At 34.9% G+C, this 16530-nt stretch overlaps 1 protein-coding gene across 3 annotated transcripts in view; it reads right to left on the minus strand.

Moving 5' to 3' along the window:
• LOC145591492 (protein KAKU4-like) overlaps positions 1-10845 on the minus strand; it is a 46322-nt gene extending 35477 nt beyond the window's left edge. Inside the window, exons 1-11 of one of the 3 annotated variants that reach the window (XM_081647958.1) lie at positions 10454-10842; positions 8152-8219; positions 7474-7547; positions 5890-5954; positions 5661-5791; positions 4998-5168; positions 3232-3412; positions 2950-3014; positions 2711-2762; positions 2193-2247; positions 1423-2086 (exon numbers count right to left, since the gene is read on the minus strand). In XM_081647958.1, coding sequence (XP_081504084.1) covers positions 1768-2086; positions 2193-2247; positions 2711-2762; positions 2950-3014; positions 3232-3412; positions 4998-5168; positions 5661-5791; positions 5890-5954; positions 7474-7547; positions 8152-8219; positions 10454-10718 — 1446 coding nt within the window. In that variant the 5' untranslated portion in view covers positions 10719-10842 and the 3' untranslated portion in view covers positions 1423-1767. Of the gene's footprint in view, positions 1-1422; positions 2087-2192; positions 2275-2710; positions 2763-2949; positions 3015-3231; positions 3413-4997; positions 5169-5660; positions 5792-5889; positions 5955-7473; positions 7548-8151; positions 8220-10453 lie in introns of those variants that run through there. The other 2 variants (XM_081647957.1, XM_081647955.1) reach the window with 2 other exon arrangements.
• Between the last annotated feature and the right edge of the window lie 5685 nt (positions 10846-16530).

The raw sequence follows: 16530 nt of genomic DNA on the forward strand, positions 1-16530 counted from the left end.
GATAGTACTTTCATACAAAATCCAAAACTAGGGATCTCTTACTGAAGAACCGAAGAAGAAAGCAAGGTAGTTAAAATGAAACATATTCTACTTATCTGTCTATTGAATGAGCAGTAGAAATGGAATTCAACAACCTCTCGCAGCTTCATCACTGCAATAAGGCAAGACAAGGCTCTCCACGAAGGTCCCTACAGCACAGAAATTTTCAGGGATTCCATGAATTACAATATCCTTAAAAGTTCTTCTTTTCAAATTGTACATTACAAAACTCTCATAAGTCATCTCCTCATTCTTAACCATCACCAGTTGTTCCTCCCCTACCATATAAAGAGGCCTAAAATCTGAATAATCTGTGTTTAAGATTCTGATTTTAGTCCAAGACTTGTCGACACCATATTCCTTCATCATCCAAACATCCGCTGCATTACTAACAAAGTTGAAGGAATCAAACCAAGACACCCTTTGAGCGGCACAAGATGATCAAACTCAAAATTCTCGTTATCAACCGAGCTAGGCAGAAGCACTTCCCGAAACATCTCTTCCCCTAGATCAAATGCCGCAATATCAAATGAGTCATCTGAAGACCTACCAACCAACCAATGGATATAACCACCAACTGAAACCCCTGATTCACGATTATAACCAGCAGAATGATTATATAGAGAACTCTCAACATTCTTCCAAGTACTATTTTTTACCGAATAAACATTAACAAATGCTTCAGTACAGTGAGGCTTATAGCCATGCTTCTTATAATTCTCAACATAAGAAATGTTAATAACCTTATAATCATCATTAACTGAATCATACCCAAGTCCACACATTGTAATTTTATTTTTAAGAGCAAAAGGTGAGATAGGCAACTCCTTCATGGCTGTCGTAGTTGGATTTACTAATAACCACTTGTTAAATGGTTCATTATTCAGCAATATCAACCCATCACAAGAGGCAACATTACTCCTTTCAGTCCGAATATAAATGTGATCACTGAGATTAAGCTTGCTAGCAAAAACAGTGATTTCTTCACTCCTGTAGTGGGCATTTTTAAAATGGACAGAATAGAAAGATGAAGCAGAATCATTGGAAACAAAGAGGAGTGATTCTTGTGCTGTTGGGAATATATAGATGAAGCAGAATCATAGCAACGAATATAAAGTAAAACAACATACTCTTAATTCAAACCCAAATAATATAGGTTGTTATTTTGACCAGACACCATCTAATTTGCAAGTCCTAATACTCCGAATACTAGGTATTCTTATTACCCTTAATTGTGTCCTCTTCTATTCTACTCGGTATTTCTATTCTACTCGGTAGTATTTATGTTAATGTGAGAGCTTGTAAGGAAAGGGGAAGGCTAATTGACAGAGTTATCACATGTAAGAGAAACAGTTACCAATTTACTATGTAAAGATGAGCAAAAGACCAAAAGTTGAGATTATTCGTGTAATTTTTCCATTTAAATTAAGATTAAAGAGTTTTTCAAGCTTCCAAATGTTGGACATCATTGAGAAATTAAATCATGTGGGAATTATCCCAATAACTACATAAACCATCATGTAAATCAAGCACTCTACTGAGATACAAATTGCCCACTACAAAGGACCTATAATTACCGCGATTGGACTGATTGGAGGTTGATAAATTACTGCTACAAGTCCGCTTCAAAGTTCAAACCCTACAGATGCTCTCTATCTGCGTTAAGATTACGTCTACACTAGCATACAAGGCATGATACAAATGGAGTTACAATTTGGAGTCAGCAGTTCATTTACCCTTTCCTCTGCCTCTCCGTGTGTAACCTCTCGATTTTCTCTCCTTTTGTGTGTCCTTCACTTTGGATGCTGGGCTATCTCCTGCAACCGGCTGGCTAAAATTTTGTGACAGTTCCTCCTGTTGCATGCTAGAGCTGTTTTGGGAACCATTAACCACAGCGTCAGTTGGTATGTCAATAACTGGCTCCTCTTGAGGGTTTACGTTATCTTCCATATGAATATCACGTTCTGCTTGGCTTGAATCAACCAAATTCCCATTCTCTCCTTCAGATGGCCTTGCCTCATTAGCAGTGTCCTGTCCTTGAGCCAAACTGCCCAAAAGATGAGGTATAGATATGACAAGGTTTTCTTTCCCTTACAATTTTTATATATAGATAAGTTTTTCTCAAGAAAGCGTACAAGTTATGCCTGACTCACCCAGATGCAGAACACCCGTAGCCATTTTCTGCTGCTGTGTCCTTCAGCTGCTTCACTACATCATTATCATTCTGCGTCAACTCTAACACATATAGCATAACATAAGAGTAAGCTGACGACAGACAACAGATTATCAATATTCTTTTACTTTACCAAGCTTGGTGGACTGCTGTTCAAAGAGAGGGGGGGGGATGGAGAAAGTTTGAATCATGGAAGCAGCTTCTAAAAGCTAAGATCTACGCACAAAATTATACCAGTTCCAACTTATAGTCAATGAAGCTTTTCTACTACCAAATATGCCAATACTTCAATCCTTACACAAAATGTAGATTACCAATGAAGCAGATCTATTTCTCTTTTCCTTCAAAAATAAGACGCTCCACATTTTTTCTTCTTATCAAACCAACAATGGAAAAAGAAAAAGGCTGACTTCCCATCATGTAATTTCTTCCTTTCCATTTAACATTATGAGTACAACTGAGCAATAAGTAATGCACTAAAGAGAACAAAAGTATTACCAGCAGCTTCCTGGGACTGTTGGTGCTCCACAGATTGAATAGCCTCACCCTCCTTCAGGCACAATTTTTAAGAAAATCAAAACATAAACATACAAACCCAAAAACTTCCCTTAATCATACCCGACAGCCCCCCCCCCCCCCCCCACCCCCTTCTCTGCCCCAAAAATAACTAAAATTAATATTTTTTATTTAAAGTGGTATAAAAGAAAATAGCACACACAGATCTATCAAGTACAAACCTGGCTGACTCTGTAAAGAGTACTTGTTTCATTTTCTGGCTTATCATGTGTAGACTCTGCAGGGCCTGAAAATAGAGTCAAAATTAATTTAAAGATTAAAAGGTCCTTTTGAAAGCAGAGTAACCAAATTGCTTAGCTAAAAATCAGTCCACATTTATCATTTAGCCCAAAAGGTATAATTCCATTAGGGTCACAATAAAAAATTCACATCACATTACTTTAATGCCATAGTAAATGCTTCAGTGAAACTATATTCCAGAGAGTACAGGATATACAACTGACCTGCTCCTTCCTCAACTGCTTTATTCAACACTGAATCTTGAGGCAGATTACTTTCAGAAGAAAACAGAATGGTCTTTGTCAGTGGTGCAGCAGCTAATAACTCTTCTGTAGCTTTAGAGCGCACTCTTCGAATTTCCTCCAATAAATTCCAAGAACCAGATGTAAAAGAACTCTTTTTCATCTGCGCACACACATGATATTCCAAAAAAATTAACAAGAGGGAAAACTATATGTTACTAACTATTTTTTCAGTAAAAGTTATACTTCAAGCACATGTTGAAGATAACAGAAATAGGAAGCAATAATGATCAGTAATTCAAAGTAGCAAAAAAACAATCATATAAAACCCCCCAACAAAATTGCAAGACTGCATCACATGAAACATGACTGATTGTGCCATAAGCTATATCAAGCAAGGACAAGACAAGAACACATCAATACTAGTTCTACCTTCAATTTTTATGTTCTGATATGCAACTTAGGTGAACTAATTTTTTTTTTTTTTTTTTATAATAAAAAGCACAAGTCAGACTAGGATGGCAACCTATTTTACCAGATTGAGAAGTACTATAATAAACTTTGCTATGCATTGTAAATCAAACCACGATAGTAAAGAATATTAGATTGAAGCTCTAGAGTTTCACAAAACTAAAGGAATCACAAGCAGGATCGGCTACAAATTGCACAAAAGATCAATCTCACAAGTGAGTACCCCAGGAACAAGTCAAATGTCCCCATATGAAGATTGTATACAAGGGGGAAAAAGTAAGAAATTGTAAAACTGAAGGAAAGTCGAAACCAAAATAAATCTCCTACGTCCTAACTTTAATACCTATAAGCACAACTACACAACTACAAGTTCATTGAGAGGCTTTAAGATAAAAATATCCTGATCCACCTAAAGCTGGAAATAACCTACTGGACCTAATGTTTATGCAAGTCCAAACACAAGTTGAGAATGGAAATTCAAAGGAGCAGAAGACATCTAGAGAAAAAGACACTTCACTACAGAGAGAGAGAGAGAGAGAGAGAGAGACTGGGATAGTTTAACATGATTATTTCCCAAATGCATAAAGCTGTATTCAAGATGTGGGTTAAGTACATAATTTTTTGTAACAAGTTGCAATATTATAATTAAGGAAAGGGTATAATTTGGAATACTTAAACTCCGGAAACAAAGATCTCAACTGAAGGTCAGTCAGCACAATGAAAAGGAGTTCAAACTCAAGTACTTCAAAATTGGAGCAATGGGGCAAATGTCACTTGCCAAGCAATATAAGATTATTTTCCAAATTTTATGAGGCCAGTGGCGATGACCTCCAATACCATCCTCAAAGAAGAAGAGAAAAAAACAAAGGAAAAAAAAGATAATGTTGTCTCTCCTAATTCATATTAAGCATAGCACACTAAGAATATGAAATATATATCTTGTACACCCAACCTAAATCCATGTGTATAAATCTAAAGCACAAAATGGCAATCACTTGAGAGAGTAACCAGCAAGCAAAAATGTTCTTAGCAAAATAATAATAAACCTTCAGCATAAAAAACGAAAATAACACCGCCACAAAAAGAAACATCGCCCAAAGGTAAACCTAACAACTCATTATGTCTCTTCAAGCAAAAAAGTCACTCCTAAAGTAGGAGAAATTCAAGGAAACACAATTATATAAAACATTTTCAAAATATGATTGTCGAAGTAGCAAAAAGTAAATGGATCGTGAGTTCCTTTGAAGGCAGTAGTTAACAAAAATCAAATATAATACCTCAGAGCTGCGTACGGTTGACATCGGTGTTTCTTCCTTGAAATGTAGCATGCCCAACGGTGATGAAGATCCAGCCTCAGCTTGCTTTAAAGTTGGAGATGCCCAGGCAGGACGATTCTGCATATATGATCTTGCCATATCCACAGGGGAGCCCTTCTCACTTCTGGAGATCTAGTTCAATGAAAAAATATGATAGCATGTTACCCGCAAATGGCATATACATAGCCGGTATAAAAAGTCAAATTAACAAGCCTTAACACAAGTTGCTGTGTGCTCATATAGATAGCCGATATAGTAATACATATTACATAAGACAACATTTTGTCTGAGTAACATGTTATAAGCAATCCTCCAAACATCACAGCACTTTCCACCCTTTAAAGCATCAAAATAGCACAGTTATACCAAAATACCTATGCCCACATATCAGCCAGTAACTCAGAACCTGATAGCAACCAAAGTTAAGGACACTCATGAACATATACAGCAGACGCAAGGTTGTACAAAGTAATCATAAACACACGCAGGACAAAGACGAGTATACCCAGATTTTAAAAAACAGTAAATCAACACACAAAAGCTGAACATCCAGGCAACCTTGTTAAATTTTGACAACATATCAACGTTAAGACATGGACAAGATTTGTAAGAAAAGGTACTGACTTGGAATGGTGATGCCAAATTTGCCGAATCAAGCTCCATCTCAAACTTTTTCTTTGAGCCTGATCTTTTCTCCTGCAGCCATTTCCTGGCTTCCATGATTGCTGAGGTTCGCATATTTGGAGTAGTTTCGCCTTGAGGAAATATATCAGGAAATAAGAACAGTTCTATCAGGTAATTTACATAGACATTGCTGTCAATATCAGGATCAAAATCTTGCAAAGCAGTTTACCAAAAGTTCCATTGCTGTCCACTATACGAGACCTGACAAGTTTTATCAATTCATTTGCTTCTTTCCTGGTCAGAGAAAACATCAACTGACATGAATATACAACTCCAAATTAACATGTTAAGTAAACTGATAAAAAGATATGAAGTCAACCATATCTGCTGTAAATTCCAGACAGCAAAAAGGGGAATAGTTGATTCAGTTAATTGTTTCCCTAAGGCCAATGTCCAGTACCAATTATGTATATGATATCCTTAAGTATGCTTATAAAGTAATTGCATTGCTATTTTGAGATAAACTATTCTTAAGCTTGCTAAGATACCTTGTATAGTCATACAAATTCAAATGTTAGACATCATAGATCTAATAAAGGCAGTGAGCGAAAAAAACATAAATAGAAGAATAATGAAAGAACAGGGAACTGTCAAGCCATATTAATCCAGTAGAGAAGCATTTACAATCCCCCATGGCCTAAAGAGAAATCGCCATTTTTAATGCCTCAAAATATATTGTATGTAATAGACTAGCAATCTGATTTGTGTAATTATATGATTAAGCAGAAATTTAAAGCTGAAAGCTTGAAATTATATTAAACTTGATGGTCTTTTACAAAAGGTAGTAGGTTTAGCCTACAAATCTCAAATTAGTTAGGTCACCACTCTCAAAATAGTGACTTGAGGTCACAACTCTCAAAGGATTTACTCTAAAATTTCTGCCTCTTTCTCCTTTCTCCCTTCACTCTATTGATACTAAGGCTAAAAACTATGAATCTAATAATACTAGACTTCCCAAATTGCCCCTCCTAGAGTTAGTCTATTACATTAAAGGGAAGGCATTTTCAGCCACTTGTCAAATTTATATTAAAAAATTATCAGCATTCAGTGGGGCATGTAACAATGCAGAGAACAGACTAACCCATGATCCATTCATCCACCATTAATGTTGACTATGTTGTCCCTTCTATAGTCCATTAAGTAGTATATCTGCATATGCCCTTGAGCATAAGTATAGTGTATAGTCTAGCTGTAGGCTCCTATGTTGTCAACTCTAATTTATTGAGTATGGCCCTAATACATAGGAATCAGTTATTTTATAGGCATACTATATGAGTCAATGAAATGACCTTTTAAAAAGCTACAATCAAATAATACTGTCTATAGTCATATATAAACCACATTCACTTCATGAATAACTTAATTGCCATTAGTAATAAATCATGATCCTACTAAACAACTAGTATTAATAGATATTGTGGAATGAAAGGGAGGGAAAGAGGGAATAAATGAAGAGTAAACAAAAACGAAGGTTAGGGAAAGGAAGATGTTAACTTGCATATTTCTTCCAAATCTTTCATTGGAATGTTTTGGTTTATTAAAATGGAAGGAAAATGGATCCCTTCCAATTTTGCACCCTTCCCACCCCCGAAATCATACCCAAAGGTCCCAACAAGGAAAGATAAATACCTCACTTTTCTTCCCCCCCCCCCCCCCTTTTTCCCTTAAAATTATCCTTATCCAAACACATTGTACATGTGGACCAAGAAGCTTCAAATAGAAAAATAAGCAGAAATCTGCAAACATTCAGTACCTTGAATATGTCTCTTCAGTCACCAATTGTTCAATTGCACGCTTATTATCACTCTTGCTGGATGGAGAAAGCACCTTAGAAATGAAATACAACGCGTCAGCTCTCATCTTAGCCCTAAATTTTAGTACCGCTAGAGGTTGCAAATATTCATGAAAGGTAACAAGAGGCAAATTATGGACAGTAGAAAACACCCATTCAAGTCCCAAATGCACACTATACTACTATAGCTCTAAGTAAGCAAAGTACCAACCCTTATTAGCTTGAAACAGCCTAAATTTGATTGCTAACTGTTGTGCCAAAACCTCAGCCAGATTATATGTATACCACAAAGATACACACACGCACACGCAAACCTAATAAAAGCATGGGCATGAAACTCAAACCGCCATAAGGATATATCCAAAATCAAAGTGCGGTCAATTACAAACCTAATAAAACATGGGAAATAAAACTCAAACCACCATAAGGATACATACAAAATCAAAGCTCTAGAGCTTAATCTAAATAAAGGCTAGAACTGCACAACCATCCTTCATAGATTACAAAAATAGAAAGATTGCCTTCAACTGTGGATGATATGAAACAGCTTACATATTCATACAGATATATATAATTACTAAAACAAATTAAATCAAAGCTTATGACTTGCAAAAAACAAGGAATTAAATAGACTCTAACCTTATCTAGTCTATCATCCTCTTGAAATGAGATGTCATTCCCAATCTTCTCCTCCTCGTCATCATTATCTGAAATTAAACAAACTCCATGCTTTTGATTGCAGATAGAGACAAAGAAAAACAATCCACTCCACAAAAACTTCAGAATATAATCACACTACTTAGCACTAGTTGATGCAGAGAATAAGAAAAGTAGCCCCCACAATGATAGCTGCAGCAATGATGAAGACTGATGTGCATAATAGTGTATATATATTTTTTTACTTATGCTATGATAGCCTGGCATGCTTGGACAGTAAAAAAAATGAATATCATGACTCCAAATTAACAGAACTGAAAGCCATAATCATTCAGAAGAATCAAAATGTGACAAACCATCAACTTGTGGAAGCATCAAGAAAAACAAATCAATGCCTCTTTAAAAGTAAAAGCACATGTTTGCACCAATCTAACAATATACAAGAAATTTTAATCAAACAAATAAAGGTCATTGTTTAAAATAAATAAATAACACTCTCTGTTATATTTTGTTTGTCCCATTTGAAATCTTGGAAGATTATAATGCAAATAGAATCTTATACTTTAATGCCTCTTTATTTTGTTTGGATCTTGTTAGATTTGTTTCAATTTTTAGTTTTCAAATATATAAATTTTATAACTTTTTGTATTAGCTACAATAGTGCATTGAAAACTGTGCAAAAAACAAACATTAAAAAACAGTAGTCAACAATAACGATAATATATAGATTTATCAGGTGTAGATGAAGGATACATTCAGGCATTATTTGACAAATGAATTCAGCCAACTGTAATGTTGGTTTCTGGGAATTAATTTAGTGACATATTCATAGATTAACAAAAATAGATAGATAAATGAATAAATAAATAAATAACTTGAATAATCACTAGAATAGCCTACTCGCCAGCTTTTCTGGCCAAAAATGGTTTCTCATTTCACATTGTAAATCCTATATCTATTTGCAAAAACCTAAAAAGATGGTTACAATACACAAACAGGATATCATATCATATTTAATTATAAAAACCCTGTAAAGGTATATGTCTCACATTCACATCAACTCACGCAAAATGTGATCTATGGCACTTGGTGGAGTGACTATCTAAAGCACTGGAGCACAACCACCTTGGCTACCACATTACATCTTCAAGCATTGACAGCCTAAGAACCTAATACTCTTATATACTGTGAGTCTGATACAAAACAAAAGCAAAAGCCCCCCCCCCCTCTCTCTTCCGGTCTACAATGACAGAGGATCAAATCTGCATCCCTCCCCCCTTTCAACCCCTAATCGTACACTGTACACTGCATCTTTGTGCAACTCTGATCAGTAGTCTTCCAGAAATAAACCTGGCTATGGGACAAATTGACAGCTAGCACAGCCCTTGCTTCTTCGTATTAACTTGAAACTCAAGTCCTCTAGCCATTTATGCCAAGAGCAACCATTCTACTTCTAACTCTGATAATCACATATTTGAGTAACACTTTTTCTCCAAAAGGGAAAATTTCAGCTTATAAATTTTTATGCTTTTTCTTAAACATCAATCCTAGTCCTAGAACAAAAATGAAAAAAACATTGCACTTCATCAGCTAGATTCCAATGACAATCTAATACATTATTCTGTTATTCAAGATAGCTATTAATCTTCTGCATTGTTTTCTCTTTTGCTTCAACTCTAATGCATCAAAAGGAAAATAATTTCCACTACCCATTTCTTATTGCATATGACTTCAAGCTTTGAAAGCATGAGCTCCAAAAAGGCCATGTTCGAAATCCCCAACACCACGGCAAACCAACCACTCATCTCTAGAACCAGGCAACTCCTTTCACAAATGTCAACACACCAATCCTAAATTCCTTATCATAACAAAGTAACTAACTTGATTCAATTTATGCCATGAGGCATTCGTCACACCCCTCGACCACCAAACCAAGACTACCAAATGTAGAAATTTAAAAATTCATGAAAAATAAAAATTACATGCAAAGTTTCATCTTTGCATAACATTCAAGCAATAATCCACACATTCCAAAACCCGAATCCGAATACCCCTCCACCCAATCAAAATACCCCTACATTACAAATTTACACAATCTCAAACAGCTTTTCAGATGCATACAAATTTCCACAAAATCAAACTACACAAACATAAAACCAATCAAACCATCAATCATTCTTTCACTACCTCCATTTCCCCATCCTCAAACCTCAAACAATCACCAACAACACAAAAACAAAAAATCCAAAAAAAAAAACACAAAATTCAACAAAATCAAAATTACCAGAAGAATTTCCATCAGAGGAAGAAGATGACGAAGAATAATCATTCGCGAAAAACGAAAGAATCTTTCCAGCACCAGAAGCAATGACTTTTGCAGGATAAATCAAACCAGAAAGCCAATTAGGGTTTTCAGGGTCGTCGGAAGGCGGAGGACGAGGAGGCGGAGATGGTCGAGAATACGGAGTGCTTCGAACTCGCCGGTTTTTCACTATCTTTCCGCCGACGCCGCCGTCGCCGGCGGTTCGCCGGGAAGAGGTGGTCGCCATTTTTGGGAGGAGAGAGAAAGTTGAACAACGACAACGAACTGTGGAATGCAACGATTTTGGTTTTCGGATGAGAGAGAAAAAGAGGGGTTCAGATTTAATTTTGTTTTTTTTTATTTAATTTATTTTTGTAATGTTTGTTTTTATTAAACTGTTTTTTTTATGTTTTTTTATTTTTATTGGAAAGTGGGGGTGTTTGGTGTTGTGTAGCCGTTGGTGAGCGTGTGGTTTGAAGTGGATTTAGGGCTTTTTTTTTTTTTTTTTTTTGGTGTGGGGGAGGGGTATTTTTGTAATTTGGATCATTTGGTGGTAGTGAAGGAGAGGTATGGAGTAAATTTTGGAATCCGCTTATATATTCCACTTTCATTAGATTGAGGTGTTGAAAAAATGTTACCTTTAATCACCTTAAAGTAGACTTGTCTGGTTGAATTCGAATTAGACTTGGATAGTGTTAAGAAAAACTATCTCAAATATTGTAAAAGCATATTATCATTGCAAAATATGATGTTAGATCAAATCGGGTTGAGGTCAGGTCATTTGGATTATCACTTGGTAAAATTCATATCAAATGCAAGTTGGGTCGAGTTAACGGGTCAGGTAAAGGATTGACAGATCTACCTCAAAGATATTAAAAGACATTAGGTTTCTTTGATTCATGTGGATTTTACCTAACAAATGTACTTATATTTTAGATAATTTTATCAAGAACTACCCCATAAATGTTTTGTTTTGTGAACTTACTCGGGTTTTATGTTAAAACTTTATCTATTAATACTCTCTAACCCGTCCAATTTTTCCGTTTGTGGAGCCCATAATTACTTTTCCCCACCTAATTATCTCCGCCCTTCCCAACTACCTCCCTTATCTTTCGTTGAATCCCTCCATTTTTCTTTCACTCTCTTTTGATTGACCTAATCTTATCTTATTGCTCCAAATTTTCTCTACTATTTCAGTAAATTAACATGTTAAATGCCTTTTTCTCTTAAACGTTATCTCTTTCCTACTTATCTTCTTAATTTGTTGGGTAAGTCCATGTTAGTGACTCAAAGTAATACCATAGACAAATTAGTGTAGTAATTGATATGAAACTGTGACCTTTTCATTCAATTGAAGCCATAAACTCTAAACCCAAAAAATGCAAAACCCCTAATCTAATTTAAATCCTAAACACTAGACATGTAAGTCCTCTCACTCAATTGAAGCCATAAACCCTAAATTAATTTCCTAATTATGATAATTGAAGTAAACTAAAACCACTAAATTGATTACATTGCCAACAAATTACAACAATAACTTTAAAAAATTACTTGTTTTGGTGATGAGTAAATTGTGTTCAATTGCTCGAATTAACGGTTCTTGGATTTTTGGTTGTGATTGAGAAAAAAAAAAAAAAAAAAAAACATCACGAGTGTTAAATAGGTGAGAAATGAGTTAATTGGGTGAAAAACATAACTATGAGCCCTACAAACGAAAAAGAAAAATTGGATAGAAACTATTAAAAGATAATCCTATATTAAGTTTTTACATCTTAGGGGTAGTTGTTTGCAAAAAAAAATTGAGTAATTGTTCACAAAACATGTGGTTTATTATTATGTTGTAGTTCCTAACAAAATTTCATATATTTAACTTTGATTATTATCTTTGATTTATTTGATCTGGGGAATCTATATGAATTTCGTCTACAATATATCAATTGAATTAGATTAAAATTTACCTTGTAATCACAACTCATTAAAAGCCTTTTTGTAGAAAGTTATTTTTAACACCGATTTGGAATAGGAGCATGAAGAAATTAAAACTCATCCTTAAAGATTGGGTTTTTAACAAATTTGAGCCTTATTTATTCAACTTTGATTTATATCAAACTAGTTTGTGGCCCGAGCGATTCCCCGGGTTGCTTGTATGTACTTCTTTAATTTGATTATTATGTTCAACTGTTTATATAGTTAGTGTGTGGTTCGGGCTCTGTCTCCGATATTTTTTCTATTCTTATTTTTTTTACCTCATACAATATGTATTTATTTTCTAATATTGTGAAAAAAAAAATATATATAACCTCTAATTTACTTAATATATTAAAGGAATATATAATGTTAATTATGTGAAATCTAAGACATTAATCAAAGTTAGTTGAGATGGTAAATGTATGACCTTTGTATTTTGGAGGTTACGGGTTCGATTATTGGTCATAGCCTAATTTATTTTAAAAAATGAAGTGGCAAATTTATGTGGTGCATATTCCTGTGGATAGTGACGTGGTATTGTGCAAATAATTTGAAAAGTGTCACGTGACACCGTTCCTTTAAAAGGAACGCCTTTTAATAAATAGTATAGATAATAATAATACTTAGCTTATATAATGATACTAGGACGGCTTTATCGCACGCATTGCACATCATAAATAACTATGTTTGGAAAGCTATTTCGATTTGACATTGGGCCACAAATTGAGTTGTTAATAAATTAATTTTTGAAGAGACGAGACGGAGTATTAATTAGGGAAAATATGTAGATAAATATTTTTAGGTATACATGTCCGCACGCTATTAATAAGAGGAAAAAAATAATAATAGTTGATATCAATAAGGGAAAACTTTGAAGCACTAGTTAATATCAATAAGCCACCACAATCCCAACTTTGATTGAGCTGAGCTCGAACTATTTACAAATAGGTCATGCTCATTATCACCGCTAATTAGTAATTACATGTAATACCCCGTATTTTTTGAAACGTATTTCTAATTATTTAATTAATTACTTCCTCTGTTTTTTTTTTTACATGACCCATTAGTTTTAGGCACAGTTATTTAGGAGAGGAGAGAGAAAACAAAAGGGGGTTGATTTTCCCATGTGGGGGTATGCTTTAATCAAAAGTTAAATGACCCACCACTCTTTGATTAGACGTGTAAACTAAGTGGAAAATGAAGGAAATCAGTTTTTTCCCTCCAAACTTTTGGTGAAATTGAAACCAAAAGTTTACTTTATAGTTCAAAATTTTGGGTAAATTTTTGGCTCCCTTTTATTTACAGCATTATAAAAGGAGAACCATGAATACCCATTTTGCAGTAACTACTCTTTCTCATTGCACACACCTCACAAAAAGTTCTCCAAAATAAATTACACTTTCACAGCACACACTTGCACTCTACTCCATGTAATGCAGAATTTTAATTTTACAGAGTACATTCAACAATTTAGTAGTGACAAAAATGCTGGAGGAGGAGACTTTAGCATGGATGATCTTGCATTGCATGAGGACTTCAGCATGGAGGAATTGTTGGAGTTAGAAGCTGCTCAAATGGATGAAGATGTTGACAGTGACAGCGAGGAAAAGGTATGGATTTGTAGTGAACCTGAAAGTGAAAGCGATAATGATGATGAAACAACTGAAAATGCTAATGAAACCACTGAAAGTGCTAATGGAAATCAGGAAACCATAAATGTGCAAGTAGTTGAAAAGAAACCTAGGGAACAAACTAACAAGCAAAGAGAGCATTTAGCACAAAGATTATTAGCATTATCTAGTGATTGGTCTCTTCGTAGGGGTGCCATGAAAACTTGCATGCATGAATTTGAATTAAGTAGATCAATAGTATCAAGAATGTGGAGATCAGTAAAAAAACAGGGGCTCGAATCTTTTGATGTCATTGATGTCAAACATAAAAAAAAACAGGAAATGTGGGAAGGAAGTGTAGGAATTTTGATACCGAAGTCTTAGTTCAAATTAGCCAAAAACAAAGAACAACAATTAGGACTTTTGCTATTGCTCTAGACGTCAGTCCTTCTACTGTGTATAAGTTGCTTAAAAAGGGTATTATTAGAGCACACACAAACTCAATCAAACCTTCTGTATCAGCAGCTCATAAGATTGTAAGATTGAAATGGATTTTAGGGCTAACTTTGCCAAAAACAGTGACTGAACAAGCCAAATTCATGAATTTGTCGAATCTAGTGCATATTGATGAGAAATGGTTTTTCATGTGCAACAACACACAAAGATACTACTTGCTTGCAAATGAACCTAATCCATACAGACACATACAATCAAAGAACCATCCAGAGAAAGTCATGTTTATGGCAGGGATAGGAAAGCCTCAATTTCAAGGAGGAAGTATGTCATTTGATGGGAAATTTGGCATTTTTCCATTCACTAATGAAGTTCCAGCTCAAAGATCAAGCAAGAATAGGGAAAGGGGAACACTTATCACAAAAGCCATACCATCAATTACTAGCTGTCATCAGAAGAACAATGATTGACAAATTGCTACCAGCAATTAGAGAAAAATGGCCAGAGAATGCATGTAAGACAATATGGGTACAACAGGATAATGCACGACCTCACATACAACCTGATGATCTAGAGTGGATGGAAGCAGCTAGTCAAGATGGATTTGACATTCATTTGATATGTCAACCAGCACAATCACCGGAACTTAACATACTTGATTTAGGATTTTTCAGAGCTATACAATCACTACAAAATCAGAAGTTTCCTAATGATGTGAAAGAGTTGGTGCAAAGTGTTATTGATGCATACAATGAATATGATTCTACTTTACTCAATCATACATGGTTGCAATTACAGTATGTGATGCTAGAAATACTGAAAGACAAAGGAGGCAACAACTATAAAAATCCCCACCATGGGAAGAAGAGGTTGGAGAGAATGGGGTTACTGCCAACAGTCATAGAAGTGCCTGACGAGCTGCTGCAAGAAACAGTGGACCATCTAAATGAAGGCGTAGTAGGTGTGCCTAGTGGAGAAGACCAACATGAAGCTGACTATGCAATGAACCAGTAAAGGGTGGATGAAGTTTTACCTTTTGAAAGCTTAAGGAGTAGTGTCTAAAAACAATTCTTGGAATCTTTTGGTAGTAGTATTGTGATAGACACTTATTCATATTTTTGCTAGTTTAGATTATGTACATTGCTAATCCTTAGCATGCAACTAACAATAGTTAGCCTTTTGTAATTCAAAGTAATGGGTTGTATTTTGGACATATGAAATGGAAATGCAATGATGTTTGTAAAGTTTTATTAGATCCTTCCATATTCCATTAGTTAAAGAATGTATGCAACCTATAATGAATATAATTATCATTTGACAGCTGTAGTACTCCATCTCTCATAATCGAATCCTTGAGATGGATTTCCTCTCAGAAACTCTTACTAATCATAAATGCCACACTTATGACACACACAACATGTCACATCTTGCAAGAACTAATAATGAAATGGACACATATGACTTGGTTAACATAGACAATGGGTAGAAGGGTTCACATTTCAGATTTGAAATCCCACATTATTCCTTGTCATCATAGAGGTATGTTACTATAAAAATTACCTCTCAGATTACATATAAACTTTCTTACCCAATGTGATGCAATACAAGAATCACAAAGATAATCAACATTTCATTATAGTCATTACAGGCATCATAAAAGTGAGGTCATAGAGAAGACATCTAATTATAGTGGGTTCATCATTGAGAGACACATAAAAAAAATCAATTAATCAGGACCAAAAACAGAAGGTGTCAAGTGTAGCAATAGAGTTAGTAGGACTGAGATGCAACACAAGCCAACAACAATCAATGGGCAATATAATCCAACAATAGCCAGCACAAGCCATCACAAATATAGGCAACAAAATCCAACATAAGCCACCAAAAGCCACCATAAATATAGGCAACAAAATCCAACAACAATCAACCATTTATCACCAAACAAAATCCAACACAAGCCAACAACAATCAACCATTTATCACTAAACATAAACATATTACTCATAAAAGGAGGAGTTAAGAGGACTT

The sequence above is a fragment of the Chenopodium album genome, chromosome 18, assembly GCF_948465745.1.
Source record: "Chenopodium album chromosome 18, dcCheAlbu1.1, whole genome shotgun sequence".
Classification (NCBI taxonomy): domain Eukaryota; kingdom Viridiplantae; phylum Streptophyta; class Magnoliopsida; order Caryophyllales; family Amaranthaceae; genus Chenopodium; species Chenopodium album.